This window comes from Rhodnius prolixus, unplaced genomic scaffold, assembly GCF_049639745.1.
Source record: "Rhodnius prolixus isolate KJV_2025 unplaced genomic scaffold, Rpr scaffold_1, whole genome shotgun sequence".
Taxonomy (NCBI): Eukaryota; Metazoa; Arthropoda; class Insecta; order Hemiptera; family Reduviidae; genus Rhodnius; species Rhodnius prolixus.
The window spans coordinates 23,931,455-23,945,476 of record NW_027411581.1 but is presented as its reverse complement, the minus strand read 5'-3'; the positions used below and the strand labels follow the sequence as shown (position 1 = coordinate 23,945,476).

Here is a 14,022-nt window from a genome sequence, read left to right as displayed (position 1 = left end):
TGGGCGTTTTAATCGTTCATGTAAACATTACAAATGGCGGCCTCGAAAATAAGTTAGAAGCTTGAAGAGGTTATTTTTTTAATTTTAACCCCGTTTATAAGCAGATAATGCTTTAGAAAGTTCTTTATCTAGTTCCGATGAAGAGTGGAATGCAATTTTACAAAATCGCAATGATGAAAAGCGAAAACTTAGGCCACGTATTATTAGCTATCAGTGTAATTGATCTTTATTCAGATGAAGAATTTATAAGTTATTTCAGGTAAATGATTTTGTGTTATTCAGTGATTTAGTATGTAAAGGGACAGGTAAGTAATTATTTATTTTTTGTAGACTTTCGAGAAACACATTCTATTGTTTACATGAAATAATACTTTCATTTACATGAGATAATTTTTTCGGTCGCCATCATTTGTTTTAAAAATTGCGCCAATTTCTGAACGCCCACTTCGACCCAGCTCTTAAGGTGGAGCGTTGTGGGCTTCGCGTGAGCGAAAATAGTGACGTTTTCGCCCCGACCACAACGACCGCGGTCGCCAATTGGAACGCCTGAAGGTATGTTTTGATCGTTGTGAGCGCTTAGTGGAACGCACCCATAATAACTTGTCAATATTTTCCAAACAGCTGTCGGAAGCTTACAATAATCAATGTTTATTATTAGTAGCAAATCGATCACATAATTTAGTCCATTCTTGATTCGAGATTGTATACTTCCTGAAATCGAAAATTTGACATGTTTGCAACCATTTCTTTTCCTAGTAAGTGAAAAGTAAAAATGATAGTGATAAACTATCAGGGAAAAATCTAGGTCAGTTATGAGTTTTTAAATGTGGTTTTCTTCCTCCTTCTAATCCCTTTCAAGAATTTCGCCGCCTCCAGAAACTTCTCATCAAGCCCTCAATAATAAATGTTTACATCATTAAATAGTTACACGACAACACTATGAACATACTAATTCTATCTTCTAACCGGTAACTATTTTTTTAAACTTCTGAGCTTTATTCAGTTCCAAGCACATAGCTATCCTCACATTAAAGCTATGGTTTCTTTACAGCCGTAATGCCGCAGTTTCAATTAATTATTTGCAGAGCGTCACGTACAGAACCATTCCTGCAGCTAGTAAAACTCATTTTAACTTTTCATGGACCAGTCAAGAACATTTTGATAAAGTTTACGACTTCTGCCAGCTTTCAAATTATATTACCTTCCTTATTTTGTAAACACTGTACTCAAAAAAGAAACATTGTTTACATCTTTTTTATTTTTATTTTTTAGAACAAAATTCTTTCGTAAATAAAATTTAGAATGATTCACGCAATGGTTTTCCTATATTTGTTTAATAAAAGCTAATTACAATTACGAAAATATTTGAGATACCTATAATCTAATAATCAAACAAAAAACAAAAAATTGCAGCTAATCTTCATAATAAGTCTAGTTTTATTTTCTGCCCTCAAGACAGCTTTGATGTTACCTAATTTGCCGAAGTAAGAAAGCAGAAATTCTGCCATTAGTCCATGTTTTTTTCAACAGGTGCACTTCTATTTATTTGTAGATTTGATCTCCACATGCAAGTGTACATTTTTTAAATATCAGATCTGATACAAGAAAAGTATTAATCTGAAATCTTAATTATAGCCATTACAGTTGGATTATAAGAAATTGATAAAATCTCAATTGGATATCTAATTCTAGCAAACATTTATCCTATAAAATGGGCCATCAAAGGTACTATTAAAAGACGTTCCTACCATTTGGTATGAATATAAAATTAAGTTGAAATCTTGTTTTTTCTAGAGGGATTTTGTTTTATTTTGTTGACCATTAGCATCCCACTTTGTGATTTGTTCCAAGATTTGCCTAGAGAAAATTCTTCAGGCAAATATATATCAGGGGCAAAACTCTCATAAGCTTCAATGGTTCATTCCAGAAAGTTGAACCTACTCTAGCTCTAGACCTGAGATATTTTATTGAGCTTGATGAAGCAGCTTGCGATCTCTCGCTCATTCCGTCTCCTGATTATTATTTATTAATGTTAATGGAAGGCTGAACAAATCGTTTTTACTTACTTACTACTGAAGACTTCCTTAAAGCATCATTCCGAAAATACCGTGCAGTATCCTCCAACGCTTAAAGATCATTTCGTTCTAACTTTCCTCCTAAGCTTTTTCGGATTTCCCTCTTCTTCCTACCAAACGTTTCCCATATTCAAATGTGCTTAGACAAACTCTCCTGAACTATCCTATATTCCATGTCCAAACTACCTCAGTTTATTTGTCTCACACATTATTATGATAACGATAATAATTTTTCCTTTTCAATCAAGTATAAATTCAAAACTACATTTTTTGTGTGTTTCTGGTTATAGAAAAGACGTTCAGTGGATTATTTTTTTGTAATGTCTTTGGATGTTGGTCAGTCGTTTACTTACTTACTATACAGCTCTACAGCCCGGGGTGGGCCTTGGCTTCCTTAATAATATCATTCCATGTTTCTCTGTCCTTAGCTTTTCCTTTCCAGCCGGTTACGCCCAGTGTCCTTAGATCTTCCTCCACTTCCTGGATCCAGCGTCTACGTGGGCGCCCAATTCTCCTTTTTCCGAAGACCGTGCCTTGCAGTAGTCTGCGTGGTATACGGTTATCTGGCATTCTTTCCACATGCCCAAGCCATTCGATGCGACGGACTTTTATAAAATGAGTAACGCAAATATCGTTATGTAACGCGTAGAGCTCTCTTTCGTTCTGATTCTCCAGTTGCCATTATCACTATCATAAACTGGTCCGTATATCTTTCGGAGAATTTTACGTTCGAATATCTTTAAGCTGGTATCCGTTGCCGCAGTCAGATTCCACGTTTCCGCTCCATATGTCAACACTGGCCTAATTAGCGTCTTATACAATCTTATTGGTCAGTCGTTTACTAAATGTTATCCAAATTCGAGAAGGTTATGCCAGAATAGGTTTCAATAATGTCTTGTAAGTTACTAGTGTTTTTTATGTTGACGAATGGGCTATAACTGTCTCAGTTGGGTTATGATTGTTGTAGTTTCGTGTTGAGAAGATTTGATCTTTTGGTTTCTGAGAGATTTCTCGGTAGTTTTTATGGAACTTAGATCTTCATTTCTTATCCTCCTTAGAGGGAAGATTTTTGTTTACGTTTTCGATAGGTTCAAATGAAATTTCCATTTTTTGTTTTTGTTCTTGGACTAGTTTGTTATAAGATTTTTTCGATAGCTTTAGTCCGGGAGTGGTTTTGTTAATGTCTGTGTTGTCGTCTTTTGTTAATGACATAGTGCCATAAGAAGCTAACATCGTTATATTACGTTCATGTCTGCCCATAGTATAGTAATTGAAGAGTATGGGCTTATTGCTCCCAGGGACTGGCTCGCGAGAATTGTCAAGTACTGTAAAAAGGATTGTTTGACTTGAATAATGTAATTAAGTGTGTAATCTACCTAATTTAGTAATGCAGTCCAAATTGTCAAATATGTACATCTGCTAAATCCACAAATATAGGTGTTGTGAACTTTCTATTTTTTACTTTATTCACGATATGTTCAGTTACTCTCTTAATTTGATGTTATTGATAAATGCTTTGACCTGAACCCAAATTGGTGAGATGGTATTTTGTGTGAGTCAGTCAAATTATGTAATAATAGTTGTTAGTAGATAAATTTGTCCAACGGTAACCATTTAAATTAATACATAAATATTCAGTGCTTGAGTTACAAATGTTTGTCGACTGGGGCACTTTATGTCTGTTATTTTTTACATTGACTCTATTTGGAAGTTTTAGAATCGACATTTATGATTTGTTACTCATCATTTAATAAAGCTATAAATCAGGAATGGTAAGTGTTTTTTAGTTTATTGATTTGAAAATGCGTTAATAGATAAAATATTTGCATTCATCTTATTAATATTTCAAAATTTTACTGAGCTATTAAATTGCGCATAAAATATCTTGTTGCATATTTTAAAATTTTAACTGATCCATTTGTAGTTATTTATTATCCATATGTTATTTTACTTATTCATATTCTAATGCGCCATTTAAAATGTAATTGTTCAATTAATGTCAAATGTAACGTCGCTCGTGAGCACATTTTATTTACTAATAATTTGATTCTTTGATATACAAAATTGTTCTATTTATAACTCTTACGATAATATTGCTTAATTTTGGCCATGTTTTTGCTATCTCTGTTGTCTATTGTTTTCGGGAGTCTGTCAAAGCAAAGCCAGATATGTTTATGTTATTTTTATTATTATTAATATAACCGTCTCTTGTAACATGTTAAAATAATGAAACAAAGAAATTTTATCAAATATTTATTTCAACTGAAAATTTCAAACAAAATTATTCTCAAAAAGAAACAAAAAAAAAATGTTAGAATACATAGTTGTTGTCATTAGTATAATAAATTGGTATTATAACGATGTTTGTTTGTGGATATTGCTTGAGTTTGCACAAAATATCTGAAGAAAGAGAAACCAGCAAACTCGTCATAAAGGTTCACTCGGTCTTCAATCACTTTTAAATAAATGTATTTAAATAAAAGGGTATTTTATATTCAATAACATTAAATAATTGTCAACACTAAATACGGACGAACAACTAAAATCAGTCCTAAAAGAGCGAATATCAGTATAAATTATTTAAACAAAAGGTAATTAGAATTAAAAGGTAAATTAAAAGGTTGAATGTTTTCTGGCAAATCATGTTAAGCATCAGTTTGTACCGGGAGTTACAATTATGATAACTTAATTTGTTAAATAATGTTGCAAAGCCCAATCAAATTAACTAGATTGTTTGAAACACATAATAACTTCAAAATGTACTGACCGCCCGAGTAACCTTTCTTGAATAGCGTAACATACTATTCTAAAATTAAATCTTTCAATTGGACGCACCGAGGTTCATAGGGAGTACTATTGGGAAGTGTAAGTATTAGGGAACGGATTCGTATGTATTTACATATTTTTTTCTAGTCAATTTACAGACGTTTTTCAACTAGAAGTATTCATACTGACACTTTTTAAACCGTTTGAGCCTACTTTTATTTCACATATTTCCACATATTTGGATGTTATCGCATATTTATACATATTTGATTAAAATAAATAAATATTTCTACATATTTAATCAAAATATGTACATATTTTTCATTTTGGGCATATTTTCATTATTGGGAGGTGGTTGACAGGAACTGTGAACCACAGACTGTAGGGCTGTGAATCACAGTGGTTAAAAAAGTGTTCTTAAAAGCACCAAGTCGCATTAAAATGCTAAAAGATCTCTATCCAGACTTGTGCCTTCCACCAGAACCAATATTGACAAGATGGGGTACTTGGCTGGAAGCAGCTCAGTATTACTATGAAAACTACAATAAAATCAAGAATGTCCTTTCACATCTCGAAGACGAAGCAGTAGCGATAAATACAGCCAAGTCTTTATTCGAGAAACCTAATTTAAGGAACGACCTTGCATTCATTTCTGACAATTGCGTATTTCTTGCACAAGCCATTACCCAACTTGAGTCCCAAAATGTTCGACTGACAGAAAACGTGTCCAACGTTAAAAAAGTCATCGAAAAGGTGGAAGGAATACCTGGGAGTAAGGGAGATCTGATCAAATCAAAACTGGTAGAAGTACTGAGCAAGAACAAAGGGTGGGAGACCATCTGCCAGATTTCTGATATTATCAGTGGAACAGAAATCACCTCAGAACATCGTGTACCCTTTACAACCAACGAGATAATTTCTTTCAGCAAGGCACCTATAACATCTGTAGATGTTGAACGATCTTTTAGTCGTTACAAGTCCATCTTACGCCAAGATCGTCGTCACTTTACGTTCCAACATTTGAAATTTCATGTGGATGCAAACAATTTCGAAGAGTGAAGTTTTCAAAATTGAAAATTTAACAGATCTTTTTATAAATAGTAAAAATGTTCTTGGTTGTATAAATCATTATAACTTGTAAAAACAAATTATTTTGTTCCTAATAAATTATTATAAATTGTAAACATGTTCTTTTCTTGTATAAATAATTATAACTTGCCACCCCCCAAAAAAAATTCCATTTTCATAAAAAAAAATGTCCATTTTACTTAAATATTCCAGAAAATATTTTAAGAAAATCACATATTTTCCACATAATTGACGAAAATAAATGCATATTTTAGTTAAATATTTGGCATTTTTAAATACATAAAAATCCGTTCCTTAGTAAGTATTCAAACTAAGACACTCACAGCTTTTTAGAGAACCTACGAACTTTGGCTTCGTTCACTTACAACTGAAATCTTAACTTAGTTACCTGGGCACAAAGGTATAGAGGTCGCCAAGGAAATGACCCTAACGTTTTTGTGCCATTTAGTACCAAAAGTGCTTGCTAGACCGTTGAGAAATTGAGTATAGGTTCCGTTTACGATGATGAAATTTCTTATTCTACTTTACGTATCTACTTTCGTTGACAAAATATAGGAACCAATTCAATGAACTCTGACAATAAAAAGTCTGACGGCGTCTGAAACTAAAATGACGAACCTATTTTAATACTTCACATTTACTAAATAATTAACACGTGCAACGTGACATTCAATAATTTAAAGTTGAATTTCCTTCATAAAATTAAATAATGGACCGATTATTTAACAATTTTAGAGTAAAAATTTATATTTCCGCAATTCTTTTTCTTGCTAAAAAATCCAGGAAAATGTTAATTTTATGAGCAATAATAAAATTAATCAGATTCATGTGTGGCAAGTAAACATGTTTACTTCAACCTATAATTGAACATGTACACACTGTGTACCTGATAACTTATCACAGAACTGAGTCCCTTAATCACTTGTCTTATAGCTAGTTGTGGCAGTGCGTATATAATACCTGTTTCCTATGTATTGCGGTAAGAAGAGCATGAAAGATACAGCAGGATGAGGCTAGTGCGAGGCAGTATTGAAAGTAAGAGAAGGAGTGAATAAGAAATGTTGATGGGTGGTAACAGTGGGGTTGGTCCTGAGGTAGTCAATGTTACTCCCCACTTTGTTGGCGTGGCCTGGGCTTGCCGTTGCTAGTGCTGCTATCTATACAGCGGCCCGAGGTGCCAGCTGCACAGCCGGCCCCAACTCAGTCTTGAACCGGCTTCCGTTCAGTTACTATCAGGGAAAGTGTTTATTCGGGTTATCCGACCACGTCGCTACATTGGAGATATTACATCGTGCATCATAGGGAAGTAACTAAGTGCATAGTGTTGCGAGTGTTGATTCTCTAATTGTTTTACGTCTTTTATTAATTATTTCATCTATCGGCGGGTATTAAGAAGTAAAAATTTTCTTTCTCGATATCCGGTACCACCGGTTTTCCAGTATCACCAATGATACTCCGTCGCTTATCGCTATATTCAGCTTCATTCTAAAGAAATGAACTATTAATGTACAGCCTTTGATTAAGAAATTAAAAATATATAATTATCAAACCTATATCCGTTAGAAAACTTATCGTTTTATTTTTTTGTTTATTAAGTTACCCAGTGTTTTGTTGTTTAACACACGTGAATGATGGCGGCCAGAACTATTGATATGTACATACCTGTAGTAATTTTTCTAGTCTGTGTATTCTACATCCATAGTGGAATTACGGAAGAAGAGATAGGATCGCCACTACGAGTAGCTCAGTGCAGAGCGAGATGCATCCAAAGGGTGAGTACTTTTAACTTGATTTGACTTGCAAAATCCCCGCACCATTATTGAGAGTATAATTTCGTTGTCCCATCTATGATTTGCATATCCCTCGTTTAGCTCTTGGCCAACGCAAATGATGCAGAACGATTTCTAACTAAACAGCGCACCTGACTTACAGATTTATTCTTTGTAGTTTCCTCCCCTTTTGAGAAAATAAATATGAACTTTCTTGGAAGTACGGCTTGAACTAGATCTTTTTGTATTTAAGAATTGAGTGCGCGGTTGTACAGTTTGGTTTTGATTTCAATTTGTCAGTTTTTTTTTTGAAAAAATGATATCTACATTTCATTATTTTATTCTTATTAGTTGTTGATGTAGTGCTGAAGGCGTTCAATTTCATAGATTGTTAATTTAGTGTTACAAACTTGAGGTCCAGTTCTAAAAAACTTTTTAACTTCCTTTACTTGGAAAGTACGCTACTTTCTGTTTGTGTTCTCATTAACAATTAATTTTTTGATTTGATTACTGTTATATTAAAATTAAAATGAAGCTTTTCAAGATTATGAGATATTAAAAGTGGCCATTTCGCATAATTCTGATAAGACGGGCCATAAAAAATAAAACGGAAAGAAGAGTCTGTTTAATGGTTATTGCCCTAATCCGGTATAGAAGAGCTAAATCCTGAAAATAGTTTTGACAGAATGGCATGTCGCAGATAAATTATAACTTGGACTTGAAAATCAATAATGTATACTGTCTCCTGGCAGTCGTACTTTGTCTCGCGTGATCGCTCGCAATAAATCCTGCAAGGCGGCTTCACGTTATGATCACATTGCGTTCTACGTCTTTTTTTTTCGAATACCAAAACCTAATACCCTTTTACAATTAATTTGTTTGCAGAAACGATCGCCATTTACTATTGTATAGGTATTTTTTGTTTTGTTCAAAACTTGTACATATAGGTATATAATTTTTTTGTATCTATGTTATCGATCAATTAATAGGTAGAATACACGCAAATGTAGAGAACGCCTGTATAATTTTGATTATAGAAAGATAACTGTTGTAATGGTCTATATTTCTTTTAAATTCGCTATTGGTTACCCTATTGTAGCCCCTAATTCTTGCCTTGATCATGTCTACTTTTTCTCTCTTCTCTTAATCTACAAGTTATTTTTATAAATTAGAGGACTTTTTATTGAAAATTTTGATTGCTTTTAATTAATTCTTGCGAAATATAAGTGCTTAGAGTTATGTTTTTACATCTTTACAAAAAGAAACATATCTAGATTTTGAACGGGACAATTTGTTCGTTGTGAATGCTTAGTGAGGCACAGACGAGATCAGTTGAAGCCTTGGTTTCCAGGCCACACATACGCAAGTTCTGTTACAAGTTAATTAGGCATTGATCTAAGCAAACAATCCTTTGTGCCCAGCTCGAACAAGCACTGTAGTTTGCTTTATCTAGAACAGCCTTATCGCACGCATAGCCTTCCTGCTGCAGTGTTATCCCGGCTAGCCAGATAGTAAAAAGATTGTAAATAAAAATTAACTTACTTCATTTCAGGGGGCTTAAAAGTCATATTTTTCAAATTATTGAATTCCATTTTGTTTCATCCTATTTTCTAAGCTCCGAAGTTCTTAATTTCTTTTTACCAGTTAAACGAGGCCATATGTCCGACCAAATAGGTCAATTCTGGGTTAGTAATTAGAATAAACCATTGCTAGATATTTATTATTTAATTGAAAATTCATATTGGGCAAGTATTTATGTATTAACGAGATATCTTTTTGGAACCTAAATTTTACATAATTTTATTTTAGTACTTCATTTGGTTTTAGCGTTTATTACACTAAATTCATTTAATGTACCTTACTTCATTTTGGTTGATTAGAAACAGAATCTTAGGTAGCCTACTCGGAGGTTACACAAAATACAGTATACAAATAATGATTTTTAAAAGCCAGTTACAGATTAAAAATCCGCCCAACAATAGAAATATCTTTGATAAAAAGCTACTTAATTCAAAATTGCTTTGTCGTCTTCTTGAATTCTGTTCTCCATCTGTAAAAATTATAAGGAAAGCTATCCAATTTTGTGAACTTACTATCGTAGTCTAAACAAACTTTTTTATTTTTTACGAGGTTTTATTTGTTAATGTGATTGGTTGTTTTTAGGTTTTAGGCAGTCTTATTTTCAACTATTTACCATAGATATTGAAATTTTGGTCAGAATGTAGATCTTTTATCAGCAAATTCATCTGTGAATATAAAATAGTATGGCAGAACTTGAAGGTTACTAAAATTACATTAAATTAAACACCATATTTTTATTTATTTATCGTTTTAAATAAGAGGGTACTATCGGTGATCGACGTGAATCAACTTGGTATGCTCCTACAGATCTAAGTGCAAGGTTTTCACGAATGAAATGTCATCGGAGTTAGAAATAACAGTTTAATGTAAAAAAAAAAGCACGGTAGTTCTGGTTAGGTACCCCGATAAGTGTGACAGTACCATTCAACCTAAAAAGACCCAATTTAACTGTTTTGTGTTTTAATTGCGGCTTTCCCGAAGAGCTGCATCATTTTTTTTGGGGGGATAAATTTTGTTAGATGGTTATCAGTTTTTCATCAGCCTCGGTATTTGCATATGAGACACTGAAAGTTATTCTTGTATTCTTACTGCCGTTACCTTATCAGTTAATTTCATAGGCGTGTGATAAGTCTGAAAGTTGATGCAAAATAATTCCATGGCGTATTCGGAAGGAGAGAGTAATCGATTCTATAAAGACATACCTATGGCTACTAACTGGAACAGATGACTTACTTTATTTTAGTTATTTCTTGATGAAATTTGATTTTGTTAAAAAATTCAATTTTTGTTTGTGTGTTTTGCCTTCATATAAGTTATTCGCACTTAGCTGAAGCAAGTTTCTTTTAATCTATAAATATTGTTTGGAAGACTCTTGCCTTCGCTTGCCGGCACTCCTGTGTTAAATTCCTATTTCCCTCGTTGCGATGTAAATGTTTTAATCTGTAAGAGTAGCTATACGAATTTAGTAATTTTTTATCGACCAATTAGGTAATGGTTACATCAAATATATTTTAAAAATTATAAAAACACCATCGGATAGAACCAAAAACACAGTTTAATTTACATTTAAGAACAATTAGTTCAATTTTATTAACATTCAGTTGAAGGTTAGATGATGAAAATAAAAGAGAAGTTGAAGATAAAAAGTAAAAACATTGGAGCGTAATAAAAGAAAATAAAGTAGAACTGTTGAGTGCAGATATTTTAAGTTGAAGATGCATAGAGTTGGTTGTAGGCCTAAGGCGAGCCGATCTGAACTTCCAGACCGCTCTCCTATTTGTAATAATGACTGCCTTTTGAATATTTATGCCCTACGCCTAGATTGAAATATGGGGTGATTGTTTTCGTATGAACATGTGACTCATTATGTTGCCAGCGCTGCGCACACAAATGCTCTTTCTACTCTTTTTACCTGCTCTAGCTGTCAAATGACCACAAATCAGATCGTTTTTTTCTTCTTTTTTTTATTATTTATTTATTTTTATTCTCCTAATTTATCCTTCAATTGTCAAATATATTTCTTTTTTAGGGGTTTTATTGCTGCATTTATATATTTCACTTTTCCATTTCTCTAATTTTATTTAATTTTTAACCCATTGTTATAAAATTCTTGGCTATGAATAATGAACAACTTTGCCTCTACTCTGTATTGTTGAACCAAAATTGGAAATTTTGCTTGCTTAGGAACATTAAAGAGGCCAGTTTGTATGAATTTAAAATGAAACCACGGTTCTGGGCAATCTTCATGAACTAATTTCTAAAGCTTTTCACTTCACTAGAAAATAATTGCTTGCAGTTAAATTGAATCTTTATCATCTTTTTATAATTAGTACAGATTATAGAAAACCTTCATTTAGACCAAAAGGGGTTAAAGTTTTTACTAAAATGCTGAAAGTGTGCAGTTTTAGAAATTTTAAATAACAGTTATGGCAGGATGAGTAGCGGACCCGTGCCTGATAATAAACTGTAAGGGAAACAGAACCGTTTCCACTCTGGGGGCTAGTGTGATAAGGGAAAGCGTACTGGAGGTGAGGCTCATCATAGTCGCCTTGTCCATGGCTATCTGATGAATCGCCAACCACCCGCCATTCAGTGAAACATGTATTACCCTGATCACGATTGAACATATTCTGGGAACTAGATGAACAGCAAATGGACAATAAGGGACCATCACTCAGTAGTGAGCAAGTGTCTCAAGGTACCTGAGACTTACCTCTTTTTACAACCTCATATTACAAGCAGTTGTCATAGATTCTTGTTACCCAGAATCATATAGAATTTCCTATATCAATTACAAGTTTTAGTCTTAGATTTTTCTTAATATTTCACATTTATTTCTATGTAGATATATCACTTATCTAGTCATTTTTTTCTTGTAGTTTCTCTTTTCGTACTAGTAAATTGTTACTTGCTTATTTATAATTAATAAGAAGTAAATGGTAAAGTAAAAGTAATGCCTATTTTTTACTTTAAACTACGAAGGCGACTATCTAACATACTTTGCGATAAATTTCTCACATTAAACATTAAATAAAATCTAAGGCTGAAACCGGGAAGCGAACCCAGTAGTAAGTACCGCAATACATATTAACATTGCAGGTCTCGCTCGGCTATCGTGGCGCCTATAGTTATTCTATTTATGTTATTATTTTTATTTCCAACGTGGATTCTATCTGTTACATATTATGTGGTTCATTGTGGGCTAGCATGGTTTAATTTTTATAGATTGTATCGTAAAACAGTTGTCAGCTACAACCACCGCTCAAGGCGTAATGAGCTAGTAGTTTTGTGCCTTGTTTAGTAATTATAGACTTATAGATATTGCAGTTTTTTCACGGAGTTATTATTAAAATGGTTTCAGCAGCCTGTTAATCGTAAATGTGACTTTTTCCTTACGAATTTTTAAACTTCGAGCCGGAATCGAAATAGTAATCTATACACCAAATTGATTTATCTACCTCTGTCGATGAATGAAAGTTTGCAACTATGCGAGCTACAACCGATAAAATCAAAGATTTTGCCGTTATCTGCGGCCCTAACCACATTCTATTCAATTATTATAGATAACGTACTTATCACATTTAAAGATATTTTTTTAAATCATTCTTTAGAGAATGAAACATGTCGGAAGGCTTATCAGAAAATTTGGCACCTAATAAGCGAATTCGGTGACGATATCACGTCTAAAAAAAACAAAAATACGTTATTTTGAAGATGGCTAATTTAGTAGAAGAACCATTAGATAATGTAATTGAAAATTGTGCAAAAAAATGAGATACTCTAAAATTTCACATTACTGACTTTTATTTGTCTGAATTTTCACGTAAGCAATCATTTTCTTTTTTTTAAGTAAATGAAATTGTACAGTTTTTTAAAGCATGAAGTTGTGAAGTTCATAAAGGAGGTAGTTCTGGGGCGCCATATTAGGTGTTTTCCTCCTACCGTGAAAGAAAATCCATCTTGAAATCTTCAGAAAATGCTTAATTTTAATAACTCAAAAGTTGAAAATTACGCTAGTAAAAGTTGGTGGTTCAACATATACATATATTATTGTTTTGCTATAGTCTAGAATAAATGAAATGCCCAATGAATGTTAAAAAGGAGCCCATGCACTAACATATGTTCGCCATAATTCTGCCAATAATCAATAGACTCTGTGAGATTAGATGGGCTGAAACCTTGCCCAACAGTTTTCAGCAGTTATTAGAAAGGAAATTAACAACATTTCATCTGAACAAACAATATGCTTGCTGCAGAACTATTCATTTAACTTGGCGAACATGTCTGTCAGTTAGTTGATGGATACACGAAATGGGCTGTACATATTGAGTTAATACATTGATCCACTTATTTGATACATTGTCTCCAAGAATATTAATTCTGATTTTACTCGACTCATTCAGTTCAAAATAAAACCTTTGTAAAACCTTCTCTGAGAGCAGCTTTATATAAACTAAGGTGGGAAACAAGCCAGTTTCAATTAACTAATGACAAAAATGGAAAAAGAAATTAATTAAGACCAAGATCTGAAAATAATGATAGAATCAGAAAGACATGATTTTTTTTGTTTTAATACAAAGTCAAATCCGCAGTGATAGGCAATATCGCTTCCACCGAAACCTTCTTTGTGGTTTTGGCTGATTTCTTATTGTAATCCAGCCTCAGAATTGTACTTATTGGGTTTTTAAAGAGTTAGTTTCGCTAACCGTGTGGGATATCACGTTATTATACTTCCCAGAGCT

At 33.0% G+C, this 14,022-nt stretch overlaps 1 protein-coding gene across 2 annotated transcripts in view; it reads left to right on the top strand.

Annotated features, from left to right (window-relative positions):
* Positions 1–7,096: 7,096 nt before the first annotated feature.
* LOC141447503 (uncharacterized) overlaps positions 7,097–14,022 on the top strand; it is a 385,726-nt gene continuing 378,800 nt past the window's right edge. Inside the window, exon 1 of one of the 2 annotated variants that reach the window (XM_074115134.1) lies at positions 7,097–7,702. In XM_074115134.1, the coding sequence (XP_073971235.1) occupies positions 7,559–7,702 (144 nt within the window). In that variant the 5' untranslated portion in view covers positions 7,097–7,558. The remainder of the gene's footprint in view (positions 7,703–14,022) is intronic. The other variant, XM_074115143.1, reaches the window with a different exon arrangement.